At 46.2% G+C, this 13,749-nt stretch overlaps 1 protein-coding gene across 8 annotated transcripts in view; it reads right to left on the bottom strand.

Moving 5' to 3' along the window:
• camta1a (calmodulin binding transcription activator 1a) overlaps positions 1 to 13,749 on the bottom strand; it is a 375,769-nt gene that overhangs the window by 153,822 nt on the left and 208,198 nt on the right. For all 8 annotated transcript variants that reach the window (XM_029124099.2, XM_029124100.2, XM_020051920.2 and 5 more), the window contains one exon: positions 12,328 to 12,463. In XM_029124099.2, coding sequence (XP_028979932.2) covers positions 12,328 to 12,463 — 136 coding nt within the window. The remainder of the gene's footprint in view (positions 1 to 12,327; positions 12,464 to 13,749) is intronic.

The following is a 13,749-nucleotide window of genomic DNA, read 5'->3' as shown; positions in this document are numbered from 1 at the left end:
GCTGTAACTTAACCTTAACATCAATCCTAGCAGTGATTTAACAGCAGGGACCCAGCAGGCGGGGATGGTGATGGGCCACTCGCTGTCCCCCCTCCATGGCTCCATATCGATCCTCTCTTCTCTTAACTCCAGCCATGATTCATGGGCTTCTCATCTCTCTGGTCTTCACACACATACACACAGTGGACTCAGACAGCCACACTACACCCACCACTCTGCCTCCTGGCTCGACTGCTGTCTATCGGTCTGAGCTGTTATCTGGCCTGGTCCAGTCTAGTCAGGTCTGGTCTGGCCTGGTTTGATCTGACCTGGAGTAGTCTGGTCTAGTCTGGCCTGGTCTGATCTAGCCTGGTCAGGTCAAGCCTGGTCTGAATTGGTCTTGCTATTCTAGTCTAGACTAATTTCGCCTGGTCCAGTCTGGCCTGATCTGGTCTATAGTAGAGTCTAGTCTCACCTGGTCTAGTCTGGCCTGGTCTAATGTGGTCTGATTTGGTCTAGTCTGGTCTAGTCTGGCCTGGTCTGATTTGGTCTATAGTATAGTCTAGTCTTAACTGGTCTAGTCTGGCCTGGTCTAGTGTGGTCTGGTTTGGTGTAGACTAGTATTGTCTAGTCTCACCTGGTCTAGTCTGGTCTTAACTGACCTGGTCACTCAGCTCAGTTAACAAGAGCCAAAGGTGGCTGTCACCACTGTGTCAAAATTGATGGATGGGATTTCATGGATGGGAAGGAGAGACCTTAGTCTGAAGTAGTTAAAAGGTTTATGTAGACTGGTTGTTAGTGCTCTCAAACTCTGTGATGTGTTGCTAAGAGCACTAGGCATCATGCTGAGCAAAAAGCAGTCAGAGAGGTCAGAGGTCACAATGCAGCCTGCCACCATGGAAAGTCAAAGGGATCAAAATCAATCTATCTTTTCGTTTAGAGATCAGCTACCTACATTTTGTTAGGGATTTTTCCTATGATACAATCTGCTAGGAACATTTTGCATTAACAGCATCTCCTGTTGACTGTCTTAAGGCTGAAGCTTTAAATGAGCTTTGCATGTAATGAATATGTTTAATGCTTATGTAAAGTTATACAGCGTGAACCACGACTAGAAAAATTAAGACTAGAAACATGTACATTTAAGAATAACCAAATTAGTTATATAAATGTGAAACCGTCTTCAAAGGAAATATGTTCCATTAAAGGGTAAAAGAAGTAGCTTTCATAAGAACACTGTTCCTAAATTGTGCCACTGTATAACGTCATGTCTTTATAATTCTGTATTCTACTCTGTGGTCTCCGTGTGTTGCCAGAGACAGACCGTCCAGGCCCGTGGACAGCAGCAGCATATAAAAGCCTCTTTCAGCCCAGGCCCCTTGCTCCAATGTGTAGAAATTAATTGAGTGAAAAAAAATCTGCTGTTTAAGGTTGAAGTGGGTTATGGGAGACAGTGTAACAATTGTTTTCGGTTTGCCAGGGGCTATATATCGTTCATTCTGGCTTTCTCTCCTCCTCGCTCAGCAGTTCCCCCTCCCTCTCTCCCTCTCTCTTCTCCTTTTCATCAATCTTTTTTTCCACTCTGTACCATCTACCTTTTGGATTATTTTTTATCTATACCAGACAAGCAATTTTTTTGGTTTCTTTAACCTGCATCTTCTAGCAAGAACAGGTTCCATTTGTTGAAAATTATAAATTTTTCGTTTGTACAGTATCTATGTACAGATGCACTATGGCTGTGTGTTCATTTCCCTTAGGTTCATAATGTGTAAATAAAATGATATGGAGCATGCCTTCATCAGGATAACACTGACATGCCTCTATGTGTTCCCACAACAAGATCATTTTGATGGCATGGGTTAGTGTGTGTGTGTGTGTGTGTGCGCATGTGATTGTGTATATATATATATTTTTTTTTTACTGGATACCAGGATGTGTACGCACCAGACAGGAAACACTCAGCAGTGGCTTTTACACAAATGATCTCCTGCAAATGTGTCTTCAATATCAGCAAAGTTACAGCCTAAAACATAAGTAGCCCAAAACACAAGAAGAATCAGTGAAATGGTCAGGAAAATAAAAGGAAATGCAAAGCAGTAAAGAGGACCGATGAAACGCAACGAGGAACACCAGGGAAGATCCAGTCAGCCCGGTGGAGAGACAGTAGCCAACACAGGCCAGATAATAGTAGTGGAATAAGACAAATAGAGAGGGGGAGAGCAGTAGGAAAGGGAAAGCAATCAAGAGAAGAAAACAGATGAGAACAGAGAAGAAAACTGAAGGGAGGAGGACGGCCTGCGGTCAAGCACATTGTCATGAATGAATGGAGAGTGTCCTTACAATGTCATTTGAATTGTTTAAAACAATCTTTAAAGTCGCAGGCTTTCAGAAGATTTTAGAAAGTGGCCTCTGCTGTCCCAGCCTCAAGGAAATGCTGGTCCCATCATTGGGTGGCCAGAAGAGAGAATAGTTTGTCTGCCCCTTCAAGAGGATAGAGGCGGCAGAACAAAGAGCCAGAGTGCCAAACCAACTAAGAGCCCAATCAGCAGAAAGCCCAACAAACACAACTGCAATTATCCAGACAAGAGGTTCATACTAAGAAGTGACTGGATTGGGACCTCCATCACTTCCTGTCAACGGTTGGACATTATGAATCTGCAAGAGCAAGTCACTGATATTTGCGCAGAACGACAAGGTGATGTCAAGGTCACACCAAGGCTCTTTGTGCTCTAAAAGTAGCACACCATGAAGATATCAAGAGTAACAGAGACGTCTTGGAACATACCGGTCTTCCATGCAAAACTGCCTTGTTGAGGTGGAGCTTGAGGTGGTGAATGAATAAAGAGTTTCCTAAGTGTTTTCCCTGTTGCCTGGAGCATAAGGGTTTAACCTGCTGTTTTCTTCCTTAACCTCCTTGTAAGTCACACTTTCATGTTCAATCCTCTCACCATATCAATCAGTATAACCAGCGTCTCCCACGCCACATAGTATGGGAGTCTATACAAACACTTTAACATTCTCTTTGAACTCACCAGCTCAGCTCATTAACACTCGTTTGAAGGCTGGATGTGGGAACATTGGAATGGTTTGATTTTGCAGTTATTAAACATAATGCAGCAGCAAATTACTTATAAACTTTCACTACACCCAAGTTAATAATACATGGACATGTACACAACACCTCCTCGGGAGCAGGAGATACAGTAAACAAGCTAAAATTGTCTGAGGTAGAAGTTGAAACAAGCTACATCTAAGAAAGTCAGATATGTATAGATGGAGTAGGAGAATTTAGGAATTCATTGCGCTGCTAACGTCGATACGAAAAGATTTCTGCAGATGGGGCAGAAAATGTCCTTTGAAATGTGGGCCCATCAAACGCAGACGTGTGTACACATTCCAGATGCAGTCGGTCCCTGCGCCCGAGTCAAAAGGAGCTGACGTCATAAAGTGATTCCGCCTCCAAACCTTCAGAGTCCTGGCAGTATCCTAAACACCAACACCCCCCACCCACCCCCCCCCCAAAGGCAGATGAAAGGAGGAACGTGTTCAAGGCCAGCAGGAGGAGAGATACAGGGAGACGAGAGATGAGAGTCCAGCCCAGCTAGCAATAGGATCTGAGGAAACAGAGCCATTCTACAGAGAACTACCTCTTCCACGAGAGCAGCCTTCCAGGAGAGGAGACGGTATTACAGCAACCTCTTCAGAGAACGGAGGACAAGGAGATAAAGCAATATCCCACACCAGCTATATATATATATATATATATATATATATATACATACACAATGTATAACAGTTCCCATAAATGAAATATCATTTTGTGCAATCGCTCAATAACCAGACCCACTTTGACCCTGTGGTCAAAGGCCCTGTGGACAAGAAGAAAGAGAGTCTGCAACCCTGCTATCAGGTATCTGCTGAGAATGGGCTTTGATGGATCTAGAATCCTCATGTAAGGAGCTCATTAAAAGGAGATTCTGGTGAAGGGGAGAGCAAGGCTCGCTTTGCTCCCTAACGCAACACAGCTGAGTGCAAGAGACACTTGAGTCAGTCTAAAGCTGTGTGCTTAGTATCTACACTTTGAACTGGTTCCTTTCAGGTCTGTGTGCTGTTAAGTCAGAACCTACTGACTGAACCTCTAATTCATCCCCATTACAGACCATGTTTATAAAATCAGAGAAAGGTCACAAAGTTATCCAGCCGGAAAAAAGAAGAACATAAGCAGAAGTGTTGTCAGTAATGTCCATTGCTACAATACCTCTTCTCCAAGCGACAATCACAATTGTCATGACTAGACTCCTTTGCTACATTATGAGGTCCGGACACCGTAGTGAGACTGAATGCACTTCTCCAGATTGTCAGAGAGAGGGCAGTGAGGCCTTAGCAGTGAAGGTTGCCCATTAACATGAGGCCAAGGTCCCACGCTGTTCTGGTCTCACTGGAGTGTGCTGTAGCAGCTCCCACGCAAAACAGCCACTGACTGTGTCACGCAGAGCCTCCGTTTCCCCTTCCCTCACTGCCTCCTCCATCATCTTTGCATATATGGAAGCGATGCGGTTCCGTGTGTGTGTGTGTGTGTGTGAGTGTCTCAGGGGTGCTGTATCAAACGCAGGACAAATTCCATTGCTTTAGTGCAGCTTCAGCGATCACAGAGATAATGGAGCGCACGTGAAGCGTAGCGGTCGGCTCCACCACCCGGTCCCCGGACCTGCTATGATTTCACAAGGCCCTTGCTCTTCCATGGCTCGGCCGACGGTCTCTACCCACACCTGGCAGGAAAAAAAACCGCGGCGGTGCTCACAGGGCCACCCGACTTCACAAGCCATCACATTCCCCCGTCGCGTTAGCGCCGAACGCTCTCTCTCCCGCCTGGTCGCCCAACCGCCCACCTCTTGGTTCATTTGTATTGGTTTTAACACAATGAGCTCGGAGATGGAGACGGAAGGCCTTACCGCATCGCCGCGGGGGGGGGATTTCTGTCCGTCATATCATGTCCACTCCTCCTAAACATGCTCCATGAATCACGGCTAATCTCCCGGACCATGTTTACCTGCCTCCAGGAGTGACTGGAGTGTGTGTGTGCGTGATGCATTTGTGTATGCGTGTTTGTGTATGTGTGTGTGTGTCTGTGCGTGTTTGTTTCTCTCTGTGTGTCTGTATCTCTGTGTGTTTGTGTCTGTGCGCGTAAGCTTGGGAGAACACTGCCCATTCTCTTTCAGAATTTCAAGTTGAATGCCAATTTCAGTACTGCTGGCACTGTTGGCTGACAATAGGATGCCCCATAGCGAACGAGACTATAGCCATTGTCATGGTCCGAGATTGTGGATATACAATCAGGATGCCAGTAATTGCTTGTATTTCACCAAATGTATGTCCTTGAACCAATTACTGTGAAATCACACAAAGACAGTTCTACTGATAGTTGCTAGTGGCTGCCTGCAGTTCCTCTGTCAGCCTCCAGATACTCAACGAGGGAACGGCATTGGGGCTAAAGTGGCTTGCAGCATATGGAGTAGATATAGAGTAGCTAAAACAGTTCATGTGATCTCTGAAAACGTGACGAAAGACGGCCACGTTCTAACACAACTCTTTCTGATCTTCAAATGCTCCATCGACACTTCACAGAGGTAAAAGTGAAGCAATGTCATTGATGGTTTGTTCATAGTTTTTAGTCTACGGTGTGAAGTCAAAGTCCTCAGACATCTCTTAGTTCTTGAGACACCCCTCCTGTCATCCCCCCGTTCTCTCTTTCCCATCTTTCCTCCCTCATCACAATAAGAATAAGTTCCCTGTGAAACTTCTCAGCCTGACAAGATGGTGGAGGGGCAACAAGTGGCAAATTAAATTAAGGGGAAAGTACCGATAATGCACAGCTTTTGACAGCCTCTTACACACATTCAACACTCACCATCTCCACTCCCCCTCCTAAAATTACCCCCCATTCCTGCTGTGGATTTAAGTGGTGATAGCAGGATCGGCATGAAAGGCAGAAACATGGCTTAACTGCTACTGAGTGATTCAGCGATTATGAAGAAGAGCAGAAAACTAATTACACTGCACTTAAAGAGAAAACCATGGGACACAGTGAATACTAGAAAACACACTAATGTGGGAACCCGCTGATACACCCCATAGCAACACTAACCCATTACTATAGTAATCCTAACCCAATACTATAGTAACACTAACACAATACTATAGTAACACTAACACATTACCATAGTAATCCTAACACATTACCATAGTAACATTAACACATTACCATAGCAATACTAACGCATTACCATAGTAACATTAACACATTACCATAGCAACACTGACAAATAACTATAGTAAAACTAATACATTACCATAGTAACACTAACACATTACCACAGTAAACTAACAAATTACCATAGCAACACTAACACATAAATATAGTAAAACTAACATTTTATTATAACAACACTTACACATTACTATAGCAACCCTACAGCATGACGGAAGGAGCTTGTCTTGAAGACTATGCATTACTGTCTGTTAACCAGAAAGTGCATAAAGCGCTCTATATTTTGACTCTATTCCCCAGTTTCTGCATAGCTGGGTCCACCTCCACCCTATTATCTGTAGTATCCAGGTGAATAAAGAAGATGAAACAGAATGAAATAGGACAATGGTCTATTTCCTGTGCCTTGCGACAGAACAGCTTCATTGACTCTCCTTCTTCTCCCCAGCAGGAGGTTAGGAGTTATAGCCATGGTAACAGGGCTTTAAAAAATATCACAAACAGATTGGTCTTATCTCCAACACATTCAGGTAATTCAAAGGGGATAGTCAGGCAGGCGTGCGATGGCGGTGTGAGCAGAGCCCACAGTCAAATAAAAAATATATGAATAACAATGTCGACCCACCACTGAGGAGAAGACAATGGGGGAAGTTAATCGATTTACTGTCTTTACAAATCCCAACGTTGTTTAAAAGGCCTGTATAAACATTGAAATCAAATTTTAAAATAGACGGTAGAAACTTTTTATTTCGCCCTTGGAGGTGCTGTCTACCCGACGGTATCAGTTTTCTGATCGTAATTTCCCATTTGGTTTGGAGCAAGGGGGAGTGATGTCATGTGCAATGATGTCACTTCCTTTTCATACTGAGACCTTTATTTTTGTTCCACTGTCTCACATCTGGCTTTGCAATCTGGTGCTATCAGCTGCTGTATGGCTATCTGGCAGTTATGCAACACAAACCTTCTCAGCAACCCAGTCACCATCTCCAGACTCCCTTCTCTTTAACATACACTAGCACAGTGTGTCTGATGGCTTGCAATCCAAATTCGTGTCAATGCAGGTTTTTAATTGGTCATTTGATGGTTGAATTTATTACTAAAATCCTGTTGAATGCCAAAAATGTTTCACTGATTATGAATGAGCCATGTGTAGCTCAGTCTTATATTACATAATTATTTTATATTGATAATATGTAATGGATTATTCTTTTGAATTTATAATAAATATTTTGTATGATCAATTCTTGTCCTTGAAAATAAAAGTCTAGTCTATTTATGTAATTTATTTTATCTTTATTTAACCAGAACAAAGCCTATTAAGACAGTGTTTTACAAGAGTGATGTCCAACAAAGTAGCAAAGATAACTGTAACATGACAAATGTAAAATGCAATACAATCCATAACATACAATATGAGGTCATGACTGCATTATCATTGTTAAATTTGGAAAACCAGTTGAGACGCCCTGAACTAGGATACAAAAAGACAACAAGCCACACCCACTTTCTCTGGCGTGTTAAAACCTTCTGCTTGCCAGCAGAAAACCAAACAGACACGTATATTCTCACCTTGGTCGAGAAATGCCTGAACACAATAACTCTTCCTGGAGTTGGTAGAATGGGGAAATGAACAGTGGAATGGGCTCACCTGAGCCATTTAAACTGAACAGAAACCAGACAGACAAAGCCCTAACAGCGAGTCTACACCCTCAAGGTCGCGTGACTGCGGTCAGTGTGGCGTGCGCAGCCAAACTTCCATCCTCACGCAGCGCTCTCTCTGCATCCAGCCCAGCCCAGCGGACACTCCATTACAGCATTAGCAGCTAACGTTTTGACATTTGTCTTCATTATTATCAATGAGCAGAGGCGATTGAGCCACCAGCACGCGCCATTACCTTCCTTCATTGCACAGTTGCACTGCTGAAATGGCGCATTAAGACCGGACTGACATGTTAGGAAGAGCGAGGAGCGGACCACTGTGATTATTTAGGGGGTGGGAGAGGAATAAAGGGCTGAAGTATATTGGCATTAAGTTCCAGGAATGTGGAGGCGCTTGCTTTCCATGCACCTAAACAGGGGAGCTTATTCCAATCAGTATAATTAGCCCGTGGTAATGAAATAAGTCAAGAGGCACTGCCACCTTCACTTAAGACAAATCGATCTGTGTTTGGGCGAGTTTATTAAAGCTCAGGAATAATAGGGAGAGGAGATGAAGGGGGAGGGCTGAAGAGCAGTGTCCACATTAGTGTCTAATCATCAAACGAGTGTTAGGGTGGGAGAAGGTTTGAGTCAGGCCAGGTCTAAGAGCGGTCCGAGTCGGGTCTGGTATTACATGGGGGGAAGCCACGGGATGCTAGTGATATTACATTAATTCAAACTGCATTATACACAGAATGGCACCATGCTTTAAGAAGGAACAAAAAAACAAGAGAAAAAACCCAGCAGGTAATTTTCTGGGTGGGAATATGTCTGGTCAGGTCCAGGTTTGGTTAGTGACAGATCTGGTCAGGTATAAGGTATGTCTGGTCAGGTCCAGGTTTGATTAGAGACAGACCTGGTCAGGTATACGGTATGTCTGGTCAGGTACATGTTTGGTTAGAGACAGACCTGGTCAGGTATACGGTATGTCTGGTCAGGTACATGTTTGGTTAGAGACAGACCTGGTCAGGTATAAGGTATGTCTGGTCAGGTCCAGGTTTGGTTAGAGACAGACCTGGTCAGGTATACGGTATGTCTGGTCAGGTACATGTTTGGTTAGAGACAGACCTGGTCAGGTATAAGGTATGTCTGGTCAGGTCCAGGTTTGATTAGCGACAGATCTGGTCAGGTATACGGTATGTCTGGTCAGGTACATGTTTGGTTAGAGACAGACCTGGTCAGGTATACGGTATGTCTGGTCAGGTACATGTTTGGTTAGAGACAGACCTGGTCAGGTATACGGTATGTCTGGTCAGGTACATGTTTGGTTAGAGACAGACCTGGTCAGGTATACGGTATGTCTGGTCAGGTACATGTTTGGTTAGAGACAGACCTGGTCAGGTATACGGTATGTCTGGTCAGGTACATGTTTGGTTAGAGACAGACCTGGTCAGGTATACGGTATGTCTGGTCAGGTACATGTTTGGTTAGAGACAGACCTGGTCAGGTATACGGTATGTCTGGTCAGGTACATGTTTGGTCAAGTGAGATAATTACAGAAAGTCTTCACCATAGGCGACCAAGGGAGATGCATTCTGAGTAGGACAGGGGTGGGGGAGGTTGGACAGGGGTGGGGGAGGTTGGACAGGGGTGGGGGAGGTTGGACAGGGGTGGGGGAGGTTGGACAGGGGTGGGGGAGGTTGGACAGGGGTGGGGGAGGTTGCCCATTCATCCAGCCGTCTGGTCAGGTCACCTGGAGTGATGTGGGAGACGACACAAAGGCAGGCTGCTATTTCACGGCCTGTTAAACGCTAATGCCGCAACATGCCCTGTGCTCCAATTCTAGGGAACAGGAACCGTTACAGTCCGGTTCCCCAGGTTCTGTCCGTCTGGACTGTAGCTGGGAGGTAGGAGGGGTACGGGGGAGGGGAGGAGAAGAGTGGGAGGGAAAGAACAAGAGAGAGAGAGATTAAGGGGGAGAGATGTACAGAGACTTGATGGGACCAAAGAGAGAGAGAAATGATTAGAAAAGAGAGATAGAAAGAGAGAGAGATAAATGGAAAGGGAGGGGAGCTGACATTTCCACCTGTTGAGCCAGCTTCCTGGAGCACACTGGACAGCAGCCCCGGGTTGACCTGCCCTCCCACCACGTTGATCTGCCCCTCACTGGCCCCTGAAGGCTCCTCACTGCTGGACCCACTGCCCTTCACTGGCCCCTGAAAGCGCCTCACTGCTGGACCCACTGCCCTTCACTGGCCCCTCACCGCTGGACCCAATACCCCTCAATGGACCCTGAAAGCTGGACCCACTGCCCTTCACCGGTCCCTCACTGCTGGACCCACTGCCCTTCACCGGTCCCTCACTGCTGGACCCACTGCGCTCACAAGCGCCTGAAGGTCCCTCACTGCCCTTCACTGGCCCCTCACTGCCAGACCCACTGCCCTTCACTGGCCCCTCACTGCTGGACCTGCTGCTTCCCATCTCCTCTCATCCCTGGAGTCACTGAACACCACTGGCCTGAACCATACAACATGTGTTTGTTAGCTAACTCAGGCCCCGTAACAACCACTCAGCTAACAGAGCACAGTGAGGAGGCATCGGCGTCCTGTGTTTGTGTGTTGGTAGATGCTGGTTTTACCCGTCTTTCTGCCCGGCTTCTCACACTGTCGTCCCAATAAGGTTCAATGGTCTGAAATAATGTAGCAGTCAACTTTTACAGCTAGCTGTTATTTGTGCCTTACTAGAAATCTTTTCACAGGAGTTAATCTTCGGGGACCTATAAGAAAAATACATCCAGTGTGTGTGGTGTATAAATAACTAATTTAGCCCGAATGTCTGAGTTTGAGCCTACCTGACAGCTTCTTCTGGAGAACGTGCAAGTTTGTGAGTGAGTGTGTGTAAGTGTGTGTGAGTGCGTCTGTGTCTGTATGCCTGAGTGTGAGTGTGTGTGTGTGTGTGTGAGTGCCCTTCCCGGCCCAGACTGTACAGTATCCTCCTGTCCTGCCCTGGCTCAGTGATGAAGGCTGAGGTCAGGTCATCTCTCTGTGTTTACAGTAAACAAAGCTGGAGATGAGCGATGGGTCACAGATCCTGTCCTTTCATTGGCTGTAGAGCAGCTGATGGATCACCATCATGTCTGTCTGTCAGAGGACCACACACACACACACACACCCACATACAGACCGTGGCACAGTGACACCATATCTGAGAGTGTCCCCTGTCCATGTGAGGACGTGGGGGTGCAGGGTGACCTATGCTTGTACAGTCAGTCTCAGTTCACCTTCACCCTGGGGGGCCTCCTCTGCCCTCAGCAATTAGCCTGAAGCGGTTGTCCATATGAAACTGTGTCAAAGGAGTACAGTCCTCTACTGAACCATCTCCAGAATCCCATGTGAACAGGGACTCCAGGAAGAGAGGATGTGTCCGGGAGTCCCAGATGTTCTATCTGCATAATATGACCTCTATAATAAGAAATGTTGAAGTATTTAGCCTTCGGGATCCCAAATAAACTGAGCGCTACCAGTGTCATATATTACATGAAGGCTTAACATTCTCACAAAGACTGACATTAATTCTACCACTGTCAGACAATATGAAAGAAACATGTAAGTACCAAATGCTTTCAGAAAGCATGTCCAAAACAAGTTCTCAGAGAGTTGCACGGCAGAACCCAGACCACATTGAGATATTTCTCCTGACAGTCTAGAAGGAAGGAACGTCTCACGAAGGCTCCCGTGTAGACACAGTCCAGGAGGTTGACTCTGTCATACACAGTACCAGCCAATCTCTGAGGTGTGTGTGCATATTTCTACAGTCTAAACACACCCTCATCCACGCCCACGCTCTGTCTCTACCAATTCACTCTCGTCTGCTCCTGGCACCCACCCCTAGAGCTTTGCCAGTGAGAGAAACAAAACCACAAAACCCAGAATTCAGCATTATTCAAAAACAACGCGAGCGGAGTGAGTCAGGCCCCATCGGTCCCAGTCCGCTTCTTTTCATGTATGTGACTGCTGATAAATCAACCAGGGTGCCAGCACTGCACCACTAACTTGGGCCGGGCCAAGGTGAACCGGGTTGGGACTGGGCCTGCATAGCGGTTAGGGGACGCGGGGGTGTAGAGGCGAGTGGGCAGGATGCATTTGGCTCAGTGTGGCTTGTACCAGCGGGCGAGGGAGAAGATTAATGTAGGCTCTGTGGAGCAAAGGCAACATCCAGCCCGTTAATACGGTTCCACTCCGCTGCCTTCCTAGGGAACAACTATTGTTGTGCTGCATTGTTTCCCCACTCTGCCGGGCTCCAGGGGAATGGAGAGCCTGGAGCTGACTGTCCCTCCCATAGAGCCATGGGAGAACGCACGGGGTCAGCCCGAGTTAGTCTGGTCCAGGTCAAACCTGGGCCCCTCCTTCTCTCCTCCCCCCTGCCCTCCCTCCCCAGTTCCTTACCTCCACTCCCTGGACTTTGAGCTTCATGTGATCCTCTCGCGTGGTCTTGCCATCTTTCCTCTTCTTCCAGCAGTATCCATCCTTCCTGTACTTCACCTTCTTCCTGTTGTACAAGATCATCGACCCATTCTGTGGCCTGGTTTGGAGATGGGGGGAAGGGACTCACGTTATATTCCTATAAACAGTTTGACAATGAGCAAAGGTCTTAAAACTCCCAATGATAGTGCTGAAAGATAAATGAAGATCTTCAAACAGTCCCGTATGTTGGCTTAGTAAGAATCATAAATTACTAGGCAAAGATTTCTATGTGTTATGCAGCGGTAGCTTTTGTATCTCTCATTTATACAGTGAAATTAATTTTGGCACAGAGCGTGTGTTTGTGTGAGTGTGTGTATGTGTGTGTGCGTGTGTGCAACTCTGTGTGCCTTTGTTCAGAAAGATTAAGGCAGCATTCTTAACTCTCATCCATTAACATTAGTTGTGTTTAGTGGTGTGTGTGTGTGTGTGTGTGTGTGTGTGTGTGTAGTTCCATGAGACAGAAAGAGGCACTCCCTCACATTCCATTCATAATTCATCCTCCCTTCATCAGACCCCAGCCTGTTGTTTGATAATGATACAATGTAATGACATCATGTATCCATTTGATGATAATATGTCATTCCATGTTCCATTTATTTGACAGGGGGTGTTTGAAGCACAGTAGTGGTGTTACAACATTAACAGAAAGAAGTACATCTTGAAACATTAATGAGTTACCCAACAATTAGGGAGACGTTTTTTCATGGCTGGCATGTGCTTGGCTGAACAAATACTTGTAAGGGCTCTTAATCTAAAATACTGATATATTCCGTGCAGCACAAACACACATGCAAAAGTTCTGAATCTCTTCCAAATTAGAGCGGGTTGAGGAGAAGAGGTCTCAACCCTCCACTATGCTCATGTCAGCAGCTGAGGAGAGGAGATCTCAACCATCCACTATCCTCATCCCAGCAGCTGTGGAGAGGAGATCTCAACCATCCACTATCCTCATCCCAGCAGCTGAGGAGAGGAGATCTCAACCCTCCACTATCCTCATCCCAGCAGCTGTGGAGAGGAGGTCTTAACCATCCACTATCCTCATCCCAGCAGCTGAGGAGAGTAGATCTCAACCATCCACTATCCTCATCCCAGCAGCTGAGGAGAGGAGGTCTCAACCATCCACTATCCTCATCCCAGCAGCTGAGGAGAGGAGGTCTCAACCATCCACTATCCTCATCCCAGCAGCTGTGGAGAGTAGGTCTCAACCATCCACTATCCTCATCCCAGCAGCTGTGGAGAGGAGGTCTTAACCATCCACTATCCTCATCCCAGCAGCTGAGGAGAGGAGGTCTTAACCATCCCCATCCTCATCCCAGCAGTTGAGGAGAGGAGGTCTTAGCCATC

Source organism: Esox lucius, chromosome 12 (genome assembly GCF_011004845.1).
Source record: "Esox lucius isolate fEsoLuc1 chromosome 12, fEsoLuc1.pri, whole genome shotgun sequence".
NCBI classification, from domain to species: domain Eukaryota; kingdom Metazoa; phylum Chordata; class Actinopteri; order Esociformes; family Esocidae; genus Esox; species Esox lucius.
This window is presented reverse-complemented; position numbering and strand designations above follow the sequence as displayed.